General features: G+C 38.2%; 1 protein-coding gene and 1 long non-coding RNA gene across 2 annotated transcripts in view; one reads left to right on the top strand and one right to left on the bottom strand.

Moving 5' to 3' along the window:
• The window catches only part of TTC1 (tetratricopeptide repeat domain 1), a 30252-nt gene that overhangs the window by 4394 nt on the left and 5502 nt on the right, over positions 1-20356 (top strand). The window contains exons 3-7 of the mRNA XM_054216998.1: positions 7421-7481; positions 9311-9423; positions 11430-11466; positions 13223-13371; positions 19375-19429. Coding sequence (XP_054072973.1) covers positions 7421-7481; positions 9311-9423; positions 11430-11466; positions 13223-13371; positions 19375-19429 — 415 coding nt within the window. The remainder of the gene's footprint in view (positions 1-7420; positions 7482-9310; positions 9424-11429; positions 11467-13222; positions 13372-19374; positions 19430-20356) is intronic.
• Positions 13365-19459, bottom strand: LOC128915968 (uncharacterized). Its single transcript, XR_008468820.1, has 3 exons — positions 19218-19459; positions 18214-18379; positions 13365-18113 (listed from the first exon to the last, which is right to left on the bottom strand). It is a non-coding gene; the product is annotated as an uncharacterized LOC128915968 (long non-coding RNA).

The following is a 20356-nucleotide window of genomic DNA, read 5'->3' on the forward strand; positions in this document are numbered from 1 at the left end:
GCAGTCTCGTGATGGCATACAGGGGTAGATGGATTTTCTGTAATTAGACTACTTACCTAAAGAAGAAAAACTTCCTATGAACTGTGGCTGCAGCAGCAACCATAAACTATGTACTCAAGTCATAAGGAGAGCTGGATGTTAGGCCTGCTCAAATCAAATTTATGGACCTACACCTTAATAGTTTCTGGTTGGATTATTATTTTTTTTAAACTAAGCCCATTGTTATGTTTTAGCAGCTTTAATAAATGAATTCTTTAGAGTGATGTTCTCCAATAAGTAGTCTGTAGAAAAGAAAGTCTCTAATTTATTCTGGAGATTCAAAGACAGATTCTAGTCCTTGTTCTGTGTATTTACGTGTATCCTATGTGCAAGCTTTCATGGTAGCAGCTCTGAGTAGAAATTCTCACCCATGCAGAAGCTGCTGCAGAGATCAAAGCGAAGGAGCAAGTGGTTCTGTGTGTTCTCTCAATTATATTTTGAGAGCCCCATACAGTGAGATTTCTAATTTTAAGCAATAGGAATTACTTCCAGGAACCCAGTACCAATACTGTAAGAATTCTCTGCACAATGAAGCAAAAGAAGAACTTAAAGGGATATTAAGACACAAACCTGCAAGAAGCATTCTTGAAAAACAGATGTAGCATAGAGCCTGGGTGCTTGCCTGGACTTGCAACTCAGAGCTTTGTAAGAATTAAGCAAGCTGGAACAAAATTCACTTTTATAAGATTGTTGTTGTTGTTTCAAAAGCATGCTGATTGCTGCCTCAGCAGAGGCACTGAGCAGTAAATTGCTTTTGATGCATTACAAACAGATTTTTCTGGTTAGTTGTCATTGACAGTGATGGCTTTGACGTTGGTCTAGACTGCAGAATTAATCAGAAGACACCCAACAGCTGCTACATGGTAATTGTTTCAGTCTGACCTGGTCCTCTTCTGGAGGGACACACATTAATTATGAGTTTATCCAGCAGCAAGATTCTGAATCCCTCATGCTCTTCCATCATGACAGATGTTGTCATGTTCTTTGGGCCTTGTCTGGCAAAGACTTAAGCAGCTGGCCTAGTAAGCTTTCATTTTGGATACAGAACTGTCCTTTCTAGCTGCTGTAAGACCCTGTAATAAACATCTAATATTCTTCAAAAGCAGTTCATTTCGTTGGGCTGTTGCATGTGCAGTAGAGCTACAGCTGGTAGTAATCATGCTCAGCTTCTACGTTAACACTAGGAAATATGTCAGTAAGACAAGGAACAGAGCTCTAATAGAGGAGATTCTTGATTAGTATCATGTTGGCAACTCTGTAAGAATTAAGTGAAACTGATCTCTGAGACGTATTTTTGAGTTATACTTGAGACTTTTTTCAGTTCTGGGCTAAACAGTAAAACTAACTTCTTTCTTTTCTTTTTTTTCCCCCTGTTTTCTCCAGAAGTTCTAGGATGTGTTAGAGAACATTGTCTTAATCAAGAAATTTCCTTTAAACTGCACCTCTCCTCACCCTTTTTACCCCATGCTTCAGGTTGATCCCATTGTTCTTCCATAAATTATGGCTTCTATATAGAATTTGCTTTTCCAGGGGCTGAAGAACTGATCTGGGATTTCTTCTGAGATGGATTCTCAGGTGTAGTCGTTCATTTCAGCATTTGGTGTTTTCCTAGTTCCATCTGTCCATATAGTATAGCAACCTTGACTCCATCACAGTTGCTGTTTTTTCTATAGTATTTTTGAAATAAAAGCTAAGGAACAAACCAGAAGATAGGATACAACGAAGCGAGTCGTATTTTGGAGTAGTCCTCAGGTGTTGATCACTTGGAGATGCTCTCAGAACTCCTTCCAGGAAGATTATGTGCTTGGACCAAAAAAACTAGATTATTAATACATGAGGCAAGGCAAGTGGCTGCACAGCAGTAAAACTTATAATATAAATTACTGACAGATACCAATAAGGAATATATCTTTTGTTAACAATTCTCATGAGCATTCAATATTATTTTGTGTAGCAATAAAACTTGTAAGACAATTGGGTTTTGAAAGCATCACAATGCAATCTTGTGAAATATACTAAAAGGTGATCCCCCTATTCAAATGACCTACTTTAGTAACCTGAATCCTGTGTATGCTATATTTTTGGTCAAATTGGAGGAAAAGATGGATTGCTAGACTTAAACTGCCCTGTCTTACAGTTTGCAAAATAGAACAAAACATCACGTTTTATTTTCTGAGTTAATCAAAACTTGGAGAACTACATTTGAGCAGTATATCTGTATCTGCTAGGGTAATTAATTCCAAGTGCTCGTGAGAAGAACTCGGATAAAATCTGGAGTTATACTCTCCCTTTGTGATTTATAGTTCTTTGAGTTACATTTTAAACGAAAAAAAGTCTTCTGGATGGCAATTTAATAGAGTGAAAAAATATACCTTCATCTTTCTCTCAGTGCTGCTATCTGATTTTAGTCTTATATTCATTTTTGCATTTCTCAGGAAGATGCTGATACTGTCAAATTGAGACCTTTTTGACTGGTGGTGGTGATGGATTAAGTGGTCAGCTCCACTTTTCTGCCTGAGGCTGTTGCCTCTGGAACAGGGATGACTGAATGGCATGTCGTGTCACTCAGGAACAGTCACGGTTAGTGTGGCCTGTTACCTTAAACTGACTGTCAAAGATGGATATGACCTCTTATTTCTGGAAGTGCTGCTTACAATTTCAGGAAAAGGTACTGATTTGGCAGTAGAAAGACTAATGTGTCTTTACCATGGAGTTACAATGAGCAGAGGTCGGCTAGAGTCTGGCAATACTTATTACTCTGCCTCCTCAGTGTAGAGGGCAGATTTGGCACAGTTTTCAAGTGACAACCCTAGCAAGATTTGAAAAAGGATTTTTTGAGTGACTACAACCTTAAATTGAAATTCAAATTCTTGAATGCGTGATACAGCAATAGCTTTGCAAAACTGCAGGGGGAAGCAGATGACTACTAACGGATGACTTAGAAATAGCATTGGTATTTGAAGCTGAAAAGTATATTCCTTATCTGTTTAAATTCTTTGCTTCTGTGCACCCTTTGAACGCCAGTAATTTTAAATTGACTGCTACGTGGTGACCTTACAAAAGGGTATATGAGATGCAGATGTGCGTTGTCACACTGTATAAATAGCCTTACAGAGAAGAGAGTACACGTTTGCTGCTCTTGACAAAACTAGAGCCAAGAACAGTTCCCTAGCAAAGTTAAATCAATTGATCAAATAAAATGCATAGGAACAGCCAGCAGAAGCATAGTTGGAAGCATTACAAACTGAGGGTATTTGTCCTTCAGCTCTCACCTGCTATATTTAAGGATTTAACTTCCAGCACTTCCATTAAATTGGTTACTTCCAAAACAAATGGTGAAAATGTGTAGGTTGCTTTCTTCTCTAATAGTATAATAACGCTTTAATGCTTTTATTTTTAACCCTGAGTTTTTTGGCAGAGTAGTTGCGGTTCAGGGACTGTATTTGATGGCCTTTCTTTTGAATTGTTGCACTTTATTGTCAGAAGGCCAAGCTGTCTTTTCTCATTACTTCAGATCAGGCCTTAATCTTCAGCACCTCTTGCTTGCCAGGCAGGTTTATGTTAAGATCCTAATTTCTTCAGAATACGGACAATATTAAAAATATTTAAAATATTCAAAATTCAGTATCCAAATCTGTAAACATTTCTAATCAGATCCTTTCAGAATCATATTACTACTTAAATGTAGTTATTTCTTCTGGACTTCAAAAATATCTTTTTTTTACTTTGTACATCAAAAAGTAATGCCTGACATTTGGAAATTGTCATCTTTGTGTTAATAAAATTTTCAAAAAAAAAAACCTTAAGATTTTGCTGACTTTGAATAGCAGAAAATCGTAATGAATTTGGGGAAACTGGGGAAGTTGTGCGCAACCTCAATGTTGTATACGAGCAGCCTCAGGGAACGTAGTGGCTCAAGATATCTTTTCCTTAGGCAGAGCATTCTAGGAGTTCAGCCTGACCTAGTTCCCTTGCTGAGGAAAGGGTAGCGTGCCCTGCAGCTACTTAAATCTTTTTCTGAAAAAAATGAGTGGGTGGGGACACTAAAATGACATTCTGCAAAATTTGTCCCAAGGACAAGTCACTTGCAATTTTTTCACTCTGGTTTGATATGATCACAGTAAACTGATGACCAGTCAATTTGCAATTGTCCATCGAAGCTGGAAATGCAGCATACTGAGTGAAGAAGTTATATCTAACAGCGCTGTAGTTTTTGTTCCGTTTTGGCTTTTTTTACCCACAATTTGAATAGAAGACAGATTCTAACAGCATCCATTGGAGCAATCCTTTCAGGTTGAATGTAAATTCATCCAAAATAGTTGATTTTCCACTGGTTTTGTGTTAGGATTTTCTGTTAAAGAAATGTATATAGAGAGGAATAAATTATGTATTTATTTCACAAATACATAGTGTCCTTTAGAGGGCAGTGCGTTTAGGATGTACGTGCTAATATGTATGCTTTTACATTTTGTGGAAAAGCCAGAGGATGGTCTGCTATTATGTATTGCTTATGGGTCATAGTTCAAATACAAATCCAGAATGATGCATGACGTACTCTATAGACTTTATCTTTTTGAAAAATAGTGCAAAAACTTGTACAGTTTGGAACTTCAGGGACAGCCTGAAACCCATAATACAGGGATATCTTGAAAATGTTGGTCAAGCTATAACAGAAATATGGGGTTTGAACCAGGACTGCACTGCTTGCGTTGCTGCTTTCCAGGGAGCTGAGTAAGCTGCAAAACCATATTCTGTGTTCTTAACAATGCGTCTGGCTTCTGGAACATGCTTAGGCAACACCTTCTTTGGTCAAATAGTCAGAAGTGACCGCAAGACTGTCGCTGACATTTGCATATCTGTGTAAGTTAAGTGACTAATAGTCCTCTGTCCTTCAAGTTTGTGCAGTTTGATTTGCAGGCAAGAGGACATACCAAGGAACGGGCTTTCTGAGGAGAGCTGTATGAATCACCAGCTTCCCAGTGTGACAGGCCTTAAACGCGTCAGTTTCTCAGAACTTTCATCTGCCCATGTTTCCCCAGCGAACATGGCCATACCACCACCTCAGTCTTTCTTCTGTGCTCTTGAGACTCTAGGTCACAATCCTCTTGGCTACCTGAGACGGAATCCCACATTGAAGAATTTTTTTTGTTCCTTTTACTCCTTTTTCTTTTTTTTCTTTTTTTTAAATATAAAGCTTATTCTCCTGAAGCCTTCTTGCTTCAAATCACTTTTTATATTAGTGTTTAATACTTAACTGGGGTAAACATGCAATATTTTGTAATAATTTTAATAAAATGAAGCAAAATAATGGTAATACAGGTAGAACTTTTTTCAGTACAGTATTTCTTGATTTTTAGGGTTTCTGCATCAGGAGTGCTGCAAACATGCTATAGTTCTCATTTTATATGAAAAAATTCTTTCATTGTTGTAGAGTTGTAACTCTACCTTATGCAACAGTGAATCAGTTAATGGCACTTAAAGGCCAGTTCTAAATAGGTCATGAGCAGTGAAGTCAGTAGGGCTAGTGTTTCAAGCATTTCTTATCTTGAATGAGGGTTGTCTATGTAGATCTTTCATGTTTTCCAGTAGGATCATCATCTCCAAACCTGTTCTGTGCTGAAATCTGGCTGCTTTATTCACTGGTATGAAAATTAGTTCTGTTGTGCTAACTTTCACTCTATATCCATTCAAGATGTTTTAAAAATTTCTTTCTGCGGAGGGCCAGCTGTGTGTCTGGCAGTGACCTCGCTGGAGCTGTTCTGTCCGGCACTTTGAAAGTTTGGGTACAGCTTTCAAATGCAGTTAAGTACTCCCTGTGGTGAACAGAATCCTGCATTTATACAAAGAATTTGTGCTTTTAATGCGGCTTGTGCCTTAAGTGCTCAGATTTGTTTGTATACTCATATTTAGAAAGCACCAACTGGCTTGTGTACATTGGCGCAAGGACATTGCGGAAGGACTTGTGTAGGTTTGTCAGTCCACCCTGGAGGAAAGTCAATTTCTAAATAGTGGTGCACATTTTGTTTGACCTATGCTTTTTGTTTTTTTAAATGTGAGGAGGAATGAGTATTAGAAAACATATTTAATAGGCAATAGGAAAAAAATTTAGTGATGTAGGCATATATTGAAAGGGTCAGATGATATTTTACTGTGTAATTTTGTGTGTCACAACTGAATGCCATCCCCCTGAGCTTAGTTTTCAGAGCATTGTGATCTGTTATTACTAAGATGGTGACAGTGGTCGGGTGAATTACTTTCCAAAACCAATAAAAGCAAGAGGGAGAGAACCTCTGATTTTGTATTGTTTGTCAGCTACTTGGCATAGCTGTGAGATGGTGCAGCGCTCCACAAAGAGCACTATATTTAGCTGTTTCCAAGGAGATGTTCTGTGCGATGTTGATAATTGCATTAATCCTTGATTTACACAATCTGCAGGGAAGGAAACTGCTCCTTTTCCTAGTGTTGGCTTTTTAATTGCTGAATGATATGTACTTTATAGACACCTTGATTTAAGTCCTTTGTGTGTGTTGGTGGCAAAATCAGTGGTTCAAATGATCATTTTTCTACCATAGAAATGATTCATGAATGTGAGCATTGCTTCTTGATGTTACCTTCTTACTTACACTGCTTTGTTTTTACTTGTGTGAGGTATGTCTGCATGTGAAAGACTTCCATTGTAAATAGGCTGAAGAGATGGCTTGGTGACATCCTGTGTTTTCTTGTCAAAGGCTAAGAGCATTCATGTCAACTTCGCTTGTGCCAAGGGTACTGTTAAGATATTCATGGTTGAAAACACAACTCTGCTCAGCATGTGCAATTTTCACTGTATAACAGAACAATCTTCCTGTCTCTCCCTCTGATGGTTTAGTCACTCTCTGCATAAGAAATCTTTCAGGGCAGTACCGTCCATGGACCTCTTTCTGATGCAGTCAGCTCAACGTGCTTTGTACATCTCTGAAAGCAACTATGAATTTCTGAGATGGAATAATCTCAAGCAAAATTTTTGAGACTTTACATCTAAAATATATTCTACATAGTTGACCTGCACTGATTGAACTAAATTGAGTTGGAAAGGAGAAACAAACAGCCAGCTAAAAAGCTAACGTATTAGTTTAAACCATGTAATTCACTATGAATGCTCTTTCTGCATACTGTGTCCATGAACTGGAGCTTTTTAATTGCCTTGTTGTTATACTCCAGGTTTCGTGGATATATAAAGTATATCATGTAACAGTGACTACAAGCAAGCAATCTTGGTACTAGTTAAAATTCTTCAGGTTATATTTTATTCTGATTTCCGTTCATACTTTATTTGGAACTGCAGCTGACCTACTTGTTCATTTCAGTTAAATACTTTGAGACATTGTCTTTTCTTTTGTAGAAAAGAAGAAAGGAGAGCACAATGCTGAAGGAGAAAGGAAATGAGCAGTTCAAGAAAGGAGGTGGGTTGATAATCTTTTCACACCATATGGATGTTAGAGGATCTTAATTAGTACTTAGCCATCACGGTAATGTTGCAGAAAACCCATAGGAAGATCTCACACCTATCATTCATTGTCCAAATTTATCATCTATATCATTTTGCATCCAGCTCTAGAGAACAGAAGGGGAAAGCAGTCCTCCTTAAGTTGAAATCACAAAGACTTGGATTACTAAAGCAGGATTCTCATGAAAGCTAAGTGTTTAAATCCAAGAACATGATACAGAATTGACTGCCTTCCAAGTGCCAGGGTTTCTTTTACTAATCAAAAAAGGCTTCCACTAGGCTCTGAGTTTTGCTAATGCAGGACTTCGGCTCAGTAGGTCTCTCATACATTTGTATAGTTGCATCTTTTTATCCACTGACTGTACCTGTTATATATTTTATTTATCTATATGTGTGTACCTATATATAGACATCTATATGTACTTACATGTACATCTATATACATACATAAATGTGTATATATATCATGTGCATGTGTATATGGAGATGCACACATAGGTATATGTGTGTATATATACATATAGATGTACACCTACACATACATGTATTTACAAAACCTACTCTAGAGGTATGTAAATTTCTAGCTTATGCCAGAACTGGACTTGTTCTGAACGTAGGTAATACATAACAACAGGGTTGATGTCAGTAATAAGTAACTGCAACAGTGCTTTTAATTAAAAAAACATAAAAGGGAAGTGATTTTGACACCTGCCTTTCATTTAGTGTTCTGGTGGCTAGAGGATTCACAAAGAAACCAGGAAAAGCAGATTCATACTTTCCTCAGTCAGCAGGAACACAAACAACTTCCCTTCCCAGAAGTCCCTGATAACCAGACAGTGACCTTCGTGTTGGAGGTCTCTTATTGTGTGCTAAGAGAGCAAGATTCCTGGGGAATGATTTACCATTTCAGGCAAGTATCAGAGCAGGGAGAAGGAAACTGCTTCGACCATGAAAGCAGCAAATCTGTAATGCTGGCTGACTCATTTTGTGAAGTCTCATCCATAGCCTCTTCTTGACAAATTCTTTGGCAGATCTTTTCAGTGTGCCAGTGCCTGCCAAAGTGCTTACTAATCAGAAACACACAGCCTTTGAAGCACCTGGATGGTCGCCAGCTAATGTGCACAGAAAGAATTGCTGTTTTGAGGACAATGCACTTGTCAGCTGGCAGGGCATTGTTCAGAGTCAGTATAGGGCCTTTTCACTCTTGACTGTACCTTTATTAGAAAATTAATAACTTGATAATCCCATGTGGTTTACCACTGCTCCTTGCTTTAGACCAGATGGATGACGGATGACCTTCGGGTGATAATGGCTTTGTGGTGACTGACCTTTAAGTCAGTTATTGAAGATGATGTGGCAAATAAAATATCTTCGTAACTGCTTTGAACAGGTATCGGTGCAGTGACATGTTTCAGCACATGCCTCCTTTCAGATCAAGGACACGCTTAATCTAAAGAGATTCTACCTCTAAGGCTGCTACTCAAATAGAATGAAACAATTTCAGGGATGAGAATTATATGCATATCATGCTGTACCTGTTACAAGCTCAGGACTATATTTCTGCTTTTACAAGGGTGTTGATTTTGAAATAATTAATTGTCATTGATCTATGTACTACTTAGTAATGCACTTTGTCTGAAAGCAGCTACTGATTCTGGTTTAATATTGCATCATATATTGAGAAATGTTTCCAAAGAAATCTTGGCCATGTGGTTCACTGACTGTACTGGCATTTGAAATAAATGGTCTGTTTTGTTGTGGTTTTTTTTCCTATTGCATCTGCAGACTACGGAGAGGCAGAAGACTCTTACACGAAGGCTCTGCAGATTTGTCCAGCCTGCTTCCAGAAGGACAGGGCTGTTTTGTTTTCAAACAGAGCTGCTGCAAAAATGAAACAGGTGAATATTCTTTTTACAAAACACCATGTATTGATTACATGACAAATGCAATAATGAAGGCATTAGGGGTGCATAAATGAGGGCAAAAGAATAAAGCTGTATGCAGGTTTTGCCACTTGCTCAATCTCTCGTGCTCCCAGTAGAAATGCTGGTATGCTTGGTTTTACTGAGGATGAATATCAACCTGAAAGTTGCAGTTGGAAAAGCTGTTCAAAGTTGCTCTGCAGGATTATCTTTAAAACTCTGATTTTTCTTTCATTTTCTCTATTTTAATGAAATGCAAAGTTCGTGTGGAACAGATGTCTTTAAGCACATTTACTGTATGCAGACCATGTATTATATTGTTTAGAATTGTAGCTCGTTAGTGTTTTTTCTAAAAGCCTGGATTGTCAGATACTTGCCTTCATTTAATTGGCTCAAATGCTTTGGGGCATAAGCAGGACTTCCTAACTATGGCTTTATTAATTTAGTGAGTCTGCTTCCTTCACACTTACTATGTAGTAGGACAGACCTATAGAGTAGGGCACGGTCTGGATAGAATGGGTGCAGCTTTCTTTGTAGGTGTTCTATTCCTTGACCAGGGACAGGTGCCCGTATGTTACCAGAATCAGCAATACACTTAAGTAGCATGGAAGGCGTAGAACACAATCTGTCTAAACAGAAGATTTCACTTTCACTTCATAATATGGAGAATTGACTCCCTATTTTTGCCTTTGTTTTTAAGATTAGATTATTATAGAAAAACAGCACAGTAACTCCTGTCCTCAGTTTACCCTCCTGCAAAGGGAACTTTCTTGCAGTTTTCCTCCAGAGACAGATGCAGCTCTGTTTAGAAATGCACCTGGCCGCCATATTTAGGCATGAATAAATAAATTCTTACTCAGTGTAGAGTATTCTTGTTCAGCCAGAATTATCTAACTTGCTGTTGGGATAATGAATTGTTTGACCAGACAAGAAAAAAAATGGAATAAAATCTGTAACAACAGATGCTGGAACCTTTCAAATAGGAAAGCTATAAACTGAAAAACCTCCTCATAATCCAGATGTTAACAATTCACATCACCAGGAAACTAATCCAATAGTACCCAAATGAGCCCAAGATGATAGAACTCTGCAGAAACTAGTGTATCTCACCAGCATAGATCAGTGAAACCTGACAGAGCAATAGATTAGTCTGAAAATAGATTCATATTGTTAATAATTTCCCCATTACGTTGGTTCTTCCATACCTGCTGCACCCATTTGCTTTGCACTACAATAAAAGCTTGTAAGCCAAGAACCTCTGAGACAAATTCTGTTTTGTGGAGGAGAAAATAGTTCTTTGGGTGTAGAAAGATTACTACTACTTAGATCAACAATACAAGCATGGAACAGTCTGATTTATTTTGTATTTTTTTTTAAAGCCCTTTTAGTTTGGGTGAAAATTGGATCTCTGTCTCAGCTCTTTTGGGTTTTGGTTTTTTTCTTGTTTCATTATAAGCAGATTGCCTGGTTCTCATCTTCTTGCTCTGGTTATCTGGGTGCACTAAAATCTTGTCCCTACCGCTTCTGGAAGTCTCACTCATTGTCCCTTGTAGAGAAAGCTGTGTTAGTGCGAAAGGCAGTGTCTGCTTTCCAGATGTCTTAGTACAGACAAGAATTTATCTGGGAGTCTTGGGAACCGTCTATTCCAACCCCTTAATTAATTGACAAAGGTAGAAAAGCTGGAGGTGGGTTAAGCCAAGGCCTGCAGATGTGACTCAGCCTTTTGAGCGTAGCGCGCTGCCGGCTGTTGAGTGCCGACCGATTAGTGGGGCAGCCCTGCAATGTGAACACTGGCAGCCTTCGCTGAGAGGAAGTTAATCACTGGTAAAGAGCTTTACAGCAGAAGCAACGGTATGAAAAGCCTTGATTACATGAACATCCCAATTCCTTGGAATGCCAGACAAACCATTTGCTTGCAGTTGCAAATAATCTGTTCCCCAAGAAATATGACTTAAGAATAACAAAACTATTTTGTGTTCTAGGACAAGACAGAAGCTGCCCTAAGTGACTGCAGCAAAGGTATGACTTTTTCTCAGCGTGCTGCTCTCGTGCCAGATCTTTCATATATGAATTATGCCCATTAGTGCCTTACTGCAGAGCTGTCATTTTGGACGTAAGGGTCTTTAAAGAATTTATAGAAAAGCTGTGGTGGGAGACACCTGAATCTAGAATTATTAATATTATTTATGTTGTAAAATGTCTATCAACATTTTCCTGTCTGTAATAATTTGCTTTCTATTCTCTTGTGCCAATAAGGCTGCTGTTTGTACTTATTTTTAATAGAAAAGTCTTTTTATTATGGAAGCTGCTTCTTTACACCTACTATTTTAAACCCACTTCCACCTGCCATTCCCCCCCCCCCACCAGTCTTGGTTTAATCACAGATTCGAAAGAACCGTGAGGCCTTATAGAATTAAAAGCATTATCAAGTCCCTTTTATACAAGGCTTTTGCTTTGTCACAAGGGCTTATGCTCTCCCATTCTTGTCCTGCATAGTTTTCTCTGCAACTTCTGGTGAAATCATTTCAGCTGTGCATTGCTTTATTGCTTCCACCCACTCACCCATGCTTGAATATTTGTTAAACCCCCCATGACAGCTGGGGGAAAAAAGTCCAAATTACCGATCAGAAAACTAATCCAATGGCTGCGTGCCAGTACTGCTTGTACAGTAAATACGAGTCTGTACATGCTTAAAAGCATTCTTGAAGGTAAAAAATTCTAGCTGGCCTTTGTCACTTTGGGGCTTTGCCTTGTTTTGGTGGTGGTGCGTTTTGAAAAACACTTCTGCTAATTTTGTAGTGGCTGAAAGGGAATCAGCCTGCTTTGCAGCAGTGAGACATAAACCTACCATCGCTTGACGTTCCCCAGGGATTTGGCTTACAAACCGCAATGCAACACTTGGAGCACAGCAGAGTAATTCACACTAACCTGCAACTTGCTGACTGTAGCATTGTCTTTGTCCTTCCAGAAGAAATAAACCAGAATATTTAGCTAGATAATCCTAGATTTAATTGTCCTGAGAACCATTTTAATGGGTTAATAATTATAAAATTGGCAGTCTTTCATTCTTCCTCTTTCTATGATGAAAAATGGATGAAGAAATTCTTCAGAAATTACCATTTGCAGGTTGCTGTTCAGTGTTCAGTCTTAACCGCATCTGTATATGCGGTCATGGCTGCCAAGGGAACAAGGAGAGGAAAAGCTTAAATTCAGTCAGTATGCCCCTCTGCTAACTTGTACAGCTAATACAACTGTTTGTGGATTCCCAACCCAATTTTGACCACTTGATACTAAAGTCAGAAGAACACTAGTAGTTCTCCTGGAGTTTGTTTCAACTTGAACTCAGGTAAGCAGGGAAATACTTATTTTCCCTGCTCTGTGTATCTTTAGGTATATTTAACTTTAGCTGTAATCTAATAATCTATGCTTTTAAATATGCAAAAGCTGAAAAATATCTTACAGGTCCTTAAAATTTCTGAAGAGTCACTTAGAATCTCTGTATATATAGTATTGCAAAATGAAATGTTTGTGCATTATAAATCACTTCTATCCATGACAGATTGTAGACATTAAATGAAATATGATCATTGCATTAGACTTTCACAAGCAGATGTAGGCCTTTCTGAATTATGACTTAGCTTTTAAACTGTGACTCTGCTTGATTCTAAGCTACGTTATAAAGATAACTGTTAAGAGTTTATACACACTTAAGAATTCATTTGAGGGGTGTAGAAATGTTTCAAGTAAAATACTGTGCTTTGGTTTTGTTTTCTAGCGGTGGAGTTAGATCCTAACTATATTAGAGCTTTGCTGAGGAGAGCAGAACTATATGAAAAAACCGAAAAACTAGATGAAGCTCTGGAAGATTATAAGGCAGTCCTAGAAAAAGACCCATCAGTTCATCAAGCCAGAGAAGCTTGCATGGTAAGCCTTTTTAGTATATTTTGGTCTAACTTTAAACCAAGGTCTTTTCTTTCCTATTCTAAACACTCAGTGCTGTTTATGCAAGCAGCTTCTATGCAGTGGTGATAACTTCTTTTTTTTTTTCCGAGTCTGAAATTGTAGTGGTTTTCTCATCTGGTTTTATGTCAGGAAGATTACATGAACTGCCACAACTTCCATGACAAGTCTCGAGTCCATAAAGCGTAGTCCTCTTTTTACCTTTGTAAAATGAGTGAAAGCAAACATGTGTTCTGAGCTGTAAACATGTAATTACATGTTTAGCTGTTGAATAGCACGTGCCCGCAGACACACACGTCTTTCTAGTTTTCTGATTAAGGCTGTTAATTGTATTTGTGCACGTGCTAGAAAAGGTTGCCTGAACCACTGCTGCATTTAGTAGCTATCATTTTAATAAGGATCTGCAATTTGGAGATCAGAATACAAGCACCCTGTAATACAGTTCTTGCTAGCTGTTTAATTAGTGGGAGTCTGGGTTTCTTTCAGTGGATTATTTTTCTGACTGGCAAATTTGCAGTCAAATGCCTTTATGGAGTAATTATAAAATAATTACTTTTTTGATGACTTGATTATATAACTTTGAGAATGGCAAAGAGACAGGACTGTATCAGTCTGTATCTATATTTGTAGCTACTTTAAAACATTGATATTTTTGTTTCTTGATTTAGCTGTTTTCTGTTCTTTTTCATTGCTATGCTTCGTGTGTGTATTGGCCACTTGGAGTTATTTTACTTCTAGTGACTGAAGTCTGCTATTAATCTTCAAAAACTTAGACTTTCTTGAGGAAAGGGGCACCTCATGGTTGCAAACAGCTCTCTCCTCATTCAGTTACTTTCTTTGTTTTAAAAAAAAAAATCAGCTTAGTACTGTGTTTCAATGTCCACTTTCAATCAAATTACAAATACTTCAGGATTAAACATTTCTTGCAGAATCTTCACCATGTCTCTGTAAGCGTAAGGAAATCCTTGAAAAGTTTCCTTGGCCTTTAGGATGTGTCAGCTTGGATGAAAAAAGTAAAGCCCTAGCACTTCCTGAACCCCCAATCCAACATGTAAATAATCCCTGCTCAATGGGGATTTGAAGTCACTGCCACAGCCTGCTGATTTGAGGTTTTAAGTAACTCTTTGTGTAAAACACCAGCAGGAAGTGATTTTTGTAGTGATATTTAGTATGTTAATGCTCAGTGTGGAAAATAGCTGTGGATTTGACAAGTTCAGAGAGTCTTTTCACAAGGGTAGCAAGAAGGGAAATCTATTTTGTGCAGAGAGCTCTTCTTACAGCCTGCTTGCTGTTCTTATTTTTGAAAAGAGGTTCTGAAGGCTGTGTTGAAAGGACAAATGTGGTAGAGATGTGTCTATCACAAGCCTATGGTTTTGAAGGAACATGTGCTAATGAAATGTAGCCATTATAAAAAGTGCAATGGTGGTCACTTTTTTATCAAAGCGGGAGCTTGAGGGCATGGTAGCTAATGGCTTGCAAGCACCGGAGAGCCTGGAAAGAGCTGAGCATCTTCTGCAGGGAAAACAACAGCCGAACTATATTTTACTTCCATTTTAAGGTAAATAGATGCAATTTTAAAATGTAATTCTTAGTTGGGCACCCAAATCCACATGCCAATACTTGACTTTAGTTATATCTGGTTAAATTTTCAAAGGGCATCATTATTTTAGTTCAGCTCCACATCAGTGAACCTGCAACATATTCTGCCCCATAAAGGAAAAAACGTCATTTGCTTCACCCACCAAATGATCTCTAAAACCACTTTGAATATGTCAATACACAAATATTTTTGAAAGGCTTAGGTTTAACTGTTTTAACTCTCCATTTGGGAAAATAAATCATTAGTAGGGATTCCCCACCATCCCCCTTCCCCATACTATGGTTGTAAGTGACAGATTAGAAACTGCTTTTATAGCATATTAGACAAGAGCCTTGCCTGAAATGACTTCCTTTGGGACTGGATCAGTTGCACTGGTGGCAGAAAAATACTCTCTTTTAACTCCTGTAAGGGTATGGTTTCACAAAACAGCTGAACCGATCTACTAACTGCCTGCTGCTTACAAAGCTGTCCGGTTGCTTCCTTGTGCTAGCGCTGGTACTAGCTCATGTCCGACCCTAGGGGATGGCTGGTTCTATACATGAGCCTGGCAGACAACTAACTCTGCTAAAGGGAAAAACAGCAACAAGCGAACAAAAAAAGTCAGCAACCAAAAAGCCCCAAAGTAAATACTTTTATATTGCCTTGGCTTTTTGCAGTCAGACAAGTCCTACTGCAAATGCTAGTGAGAAGGAAAGAAGACGTGGTCAAGGCAGTGCAGGAATTGGGGCCATCCCTTTTGGCAGCACCCACTGAGAAGGTCAGTTTACTGTACTGTGAAACAACCCCCTGATGCTTGTTGCATGCATCTGGTTGAGAGCAGGAGAGCACTTTATCACCTAGCTCTTGGCAATGGCTTAATAAATGACAAGCTTGTCAAACATCATTACTGCACGCATAGTGAATGTGATGGGTGCATCACAGTCTAGAAAAGAGTATTTGTGTTGGCCTTGTTTATAGTCCCCTAGTTGAGGCTATGGCTTATTTGATCCAGGAATTCTGCCAAGGACTCTGCTGACATTTCTGAAGGAAAGGATGGGGTTTAGTTTCTGTAGTTTATAGTCTTTTAGCATTAGACTAGCTCCAGAGTGAGGCCTACTGTAATCTAGCCAGTTACTTGGTAAAATAGTATTAGTGTTTAAGGAGTGCATTTTAGCAGCTCATCATACAAAGAACAACTGTGAGGATCAGGCAGATTACGAACCACCAGTCAGGACTCCACAGATTGAGACGTCAGTAGTTGGTACAAAATGTAGGGAGTTTAAAACACATATATTTTGGCTGATTGGAACCTACCTGAAAGTATAGATACTGTCCTTTATACCTCTCGCAAAACCACAATTTCCTTTCAGTGAGTATGCTTCTAATAGTCTCGCAAAAGAGCTCTTGCTCAGTAACCAGTGGAGATGTGGGCTAGAAGAGAGTCATGAACAGTGCTGCTGTTCTTCCTGGCCATCTTCCAGGAATGTTTTAGAACGATCAGTAATTCTTAATTTTTGTAGCTGGGAAGTACAGAGGTTGACTGTTTCACATACCTTCTGCTCCTTGACCTCATTTTACTGTGGCAGAGGCTTTAGGCTCACAGTGGTGCAGAACACTTTGTACAAAATGCCCTCAATTTACACTGCAGTGGGATTTAGGACATTCTGCCCTGAGTTGGTCCTGTTGTTTGTCAAGTTGCAGGGTAGAAGCAATCTTTTTAGACTGAAGCTTAAAACTCCCCTCTTGAAAAATTGTTACGGAAATACTGATGGCAGGTTTTACACTTTTTAAAATATTCATAATAAATCTCTAAAGTTCATAATAAAAAACCCTTTATAGCTGTAATGTTGACTTCAGATATGTGGTTAAGATATCTAATACGTAGGAGACTAAGGAGCTTTGCTTTATTGTCAGGTAAAGTGCATTGCTCTTCGCAGAAATATGGCAGCATTTTTTCCCCCCTCACTGGTAATGAAAATGATGCATCAAGAGAATCTGCAAATTAACTTCATTCACTGTTAGAGCAAATCTTTCTTCTTCCTGTACATAGAAAATATTTCACATACTGCTTTAGGGAATGTCATGATCTTGTTAAATGGCAGTTTAAAAATACGAAATACACAGTAGTTCTTTGCTTTGATTCCTGATTTGGTACCTGCTCTAAAATTTTAGTACTGTTTATATTTCATGAGTACAGTGATAGTGTTTTGATGTAAATCCTAGTGTTGCACACTTTAGTTACTTTTGGTATCTTCAATGCCAAGTGAAACAGTTTGAAATTATAGTGCTTTGTGGTCAAATAATCCCTATTGATGCTTTCCCAGAAAGTGTTTAATTATATGGTATCAATCTTTAGCTTTTGTTTTTAGCAGGTGTATAATGGTGTTATGTGAATTTTAGCTTCAACACAGTTTTTGAGGGATAGGCAGGCCAGATAAACTTGTTTACCAAAAGAAGCTGTACTTTGAGGTAAGTATCGTAGACACCAGGTAACGGACAGCTTTCTATAGATAACTAACCTTGCAAATACATTTCTGGAGCGAGAAATGCTGAGTCTCTGGAATAGTAGTATTCAGACAGACAAAACATGGAGTATGTATTTTAGATGAAGGATTTGTGTCTTCATTTCCTGCTAAAGCCTAATGTCCAAATGTGAGACACACACACTATATATGCCAAACTCATCCAAGATTGAGTAAATCTCACAGCCACAATGCAAACTGAATTTAGAGCCTGGGGATATCCACACATGTTTTCATGCAGGCAGCTTAGGTCCAGATCTGCACCCAACTTAATAAGTCCCTCTGGGTCAGCAGGAGGCAGATGAGGTCTGACTGGGCTCATTAGATCTGGCTCACTGGTGGTGATGCTGGGCCTGGGCTGCTTTCAAGCTTAGCCGTCGAAACATATCTGCATTGTATTCCTAAGTACTCATTTTTCTGTTGTTTGTTTGTTTGGGTTTTTTTCTGGGTATAGAAAAACGAACTGTATTTGCCTGTGTTCACCAGTGTATCCTGCATTGAAGAGGAGTCAGGCAGCCTTGTCAGTGGGCTTTTTCTTGAGATGAACATCTTATTTCACTGCAGCAACGATATCAGGATGACAAACCTATCCATGATGACTGGAGCTGTAAATGACAGGACAGAACAAGATTAGGCAATGAATTCTTTAACTATGTTGAGAAGCCAATTACCACAAGGGAAGCGAATCGGGAGTGAATTCCATACCTGTTACCATAGTCTGCAACTGTAATCAATTTACCGATAACACCACTACAATAGATCTGTCTTACTTGCTGTGGCCTCCACAAGAAGAGAGCGTAGTTATAATTGCATGCAGAACTGCCAGAATCATACAGTGGCGAGCATAGTATAAAAGCTTGAAATAGTACTGCTGAAAAATATGAAAAATATGTATAAAAAGTTACTATCATTCATAATATATTGTGGTTTAATATTGTATTTAACAGATATATAGAAAATGCAAAATGTAAATGATACAATAGTAAATTGTATTAACTAAAACTATGTAATGAATATAAAATTCTAATTAAAAATTATCATTGCAGTCATATAGCAAAACATTAGGAATGCATAGACTATGCAGTTACATAATGCTCATTAGAAATGTGTGATAAGTTTATTGGTGATGGTGCAACAGATTTTAACACTGGTGCCAGTTCTGAGGCGGGGAAAAAGCCCGTTAATGAACTGTTACTTGGACTAGTACCTTGCTCAGGATGAGCTGTTGGAGTTCCCTCCCCATGATCAATTGCCAAGTCAAGGCCCTCATTTGTAATATCGTGTCCTCTGCAGAACCATGCCATATATTGCGTAATAAGATGCTGCTCGTTAAACTATGTCCTGAAGTTCACGGACAGTTAATTAAGTGATCTTCTGATAAAATATTTGTATTTAGAAGACATCAGTGTTTTCACCATGTGGATTTCCCATAAGTACGATGGCACTGAGAACTGCCATTATGGATGTTTTCCTCATTATACCTGTGTTGATGTTCAGAATTCACGTGCTGTGCTTGCTTCGTTCCTCGAGCCTCTCTTACCAATTTAACGCATGCAGCAGAGGAGATATGGCTAAAACACACTTCAATTGCAAGTCTCTTAAATTCCATAAGCTTTTCAGTTAAAATCCCAAGCAAATAGATCAGATCTGGTTTTCAGCAGTAAAAATGTATGTCTGTATGAAACCTGCAGTCACAAGTTACGACTTACTCTTTATGTGAACTGATGTCATCAGATGAATTACAGGTTTCCAAAATAAGATGAAAGTGTGGTTTGACATAAGGACTCCTTCTAAGCCATAAACAGTGTTCCTGGATACGTGTATGAAAATTCCATAAGCATAACCAATTTTTGTCTCTCTCCACAGCGATTACCTAGACAAATTGAAGAGCGTAATGAAAAATTAAAGAAAGAAATGTTAGGTAAGTAGCGTGTACATATAACTTGCATAATAATCTAGAAAAATGAAAATGCTTGAGTAGAATCTCTTGTATAAAATTTAAAGAAGGTAAATCTTAAAGGAAATACTTGTCCTGTGTTAAACAAAATTCCTGATTTCTTCGTAGTTCTCTATTGCTTGGTTTCGCCTACAGTAAGTTCCAGCCAAATAATTCTCTCCTACAGAAAAGGCTGTTAGTTACATTTAAAGAAAGAAATACTCAAGACCGAAAACAATGTAATATTAATGCATGTAAAAGTAGGGGGAAAATGGTTTGAAATAGACCAACTGCTCTGCCCTTTCTCTCTGCAAATAAACCTTCAAAGGAAACATTCCCATGAAAGGGATAAAATGGGGTTTTCACTAAACCTTTACGTAAAAGAAGTCAACCAGCTGTCATAGCTCAGCATGTTTGATCTTGTGTCTGAAGAAATGAATTTGTTTCTTTTTGTAGCACTTCCAACCTATAGACCTCCAAGTCTTCATGTTTACCTTGATTTATGTAGTATTTCAGTTCTGTTTGCGTGGAGGCTGAATTAGACCTACCCTGTGTTACAAATAGGCATCTGGCCTTGCTGGAAGTGGAATTAGATTTCCTAACTGCGTAGCTCATTGTCTTTTGACTTTTTACAATTCGATACCAAAGGATACTGTTGACTCTACTTGCTTGTAGAAAAGATAATTTAATTAATATAACTCATTTGAATGTCAGGGGAGTCAGCTCAGGTGTTTGGGATGTATGATTTTTTCATTCCAGGAGAGCAAGTCAGATGCACACTAATAGTTCCAGGCTAGGCACTGACACTAAACTTAAATTAATCACTAGCAAAATCTTTAGAAAGAACGTCACACTTCATTTTTTGGCTCCGTTGAAGTTTGGATATTGAATTGAATTCTTATTTTAGTCAGT

The sequence above is a fragment of the Rissa tridactyla genome, chromosome 11 (assembly GCF_028500815.1).
Source record: "Rissa tridactyla isolate bRisTri1 chromosome 11, bRisTri1.patW.cur.20221130, whole genome shotgun sequence".
In the NCBI taxonomy this organism is placed as follows: Eukaryota; Metazoa; Chordata; class Aves; order Charadriiformes; family Laridae; genus Rissa; species Rissa tridactyla.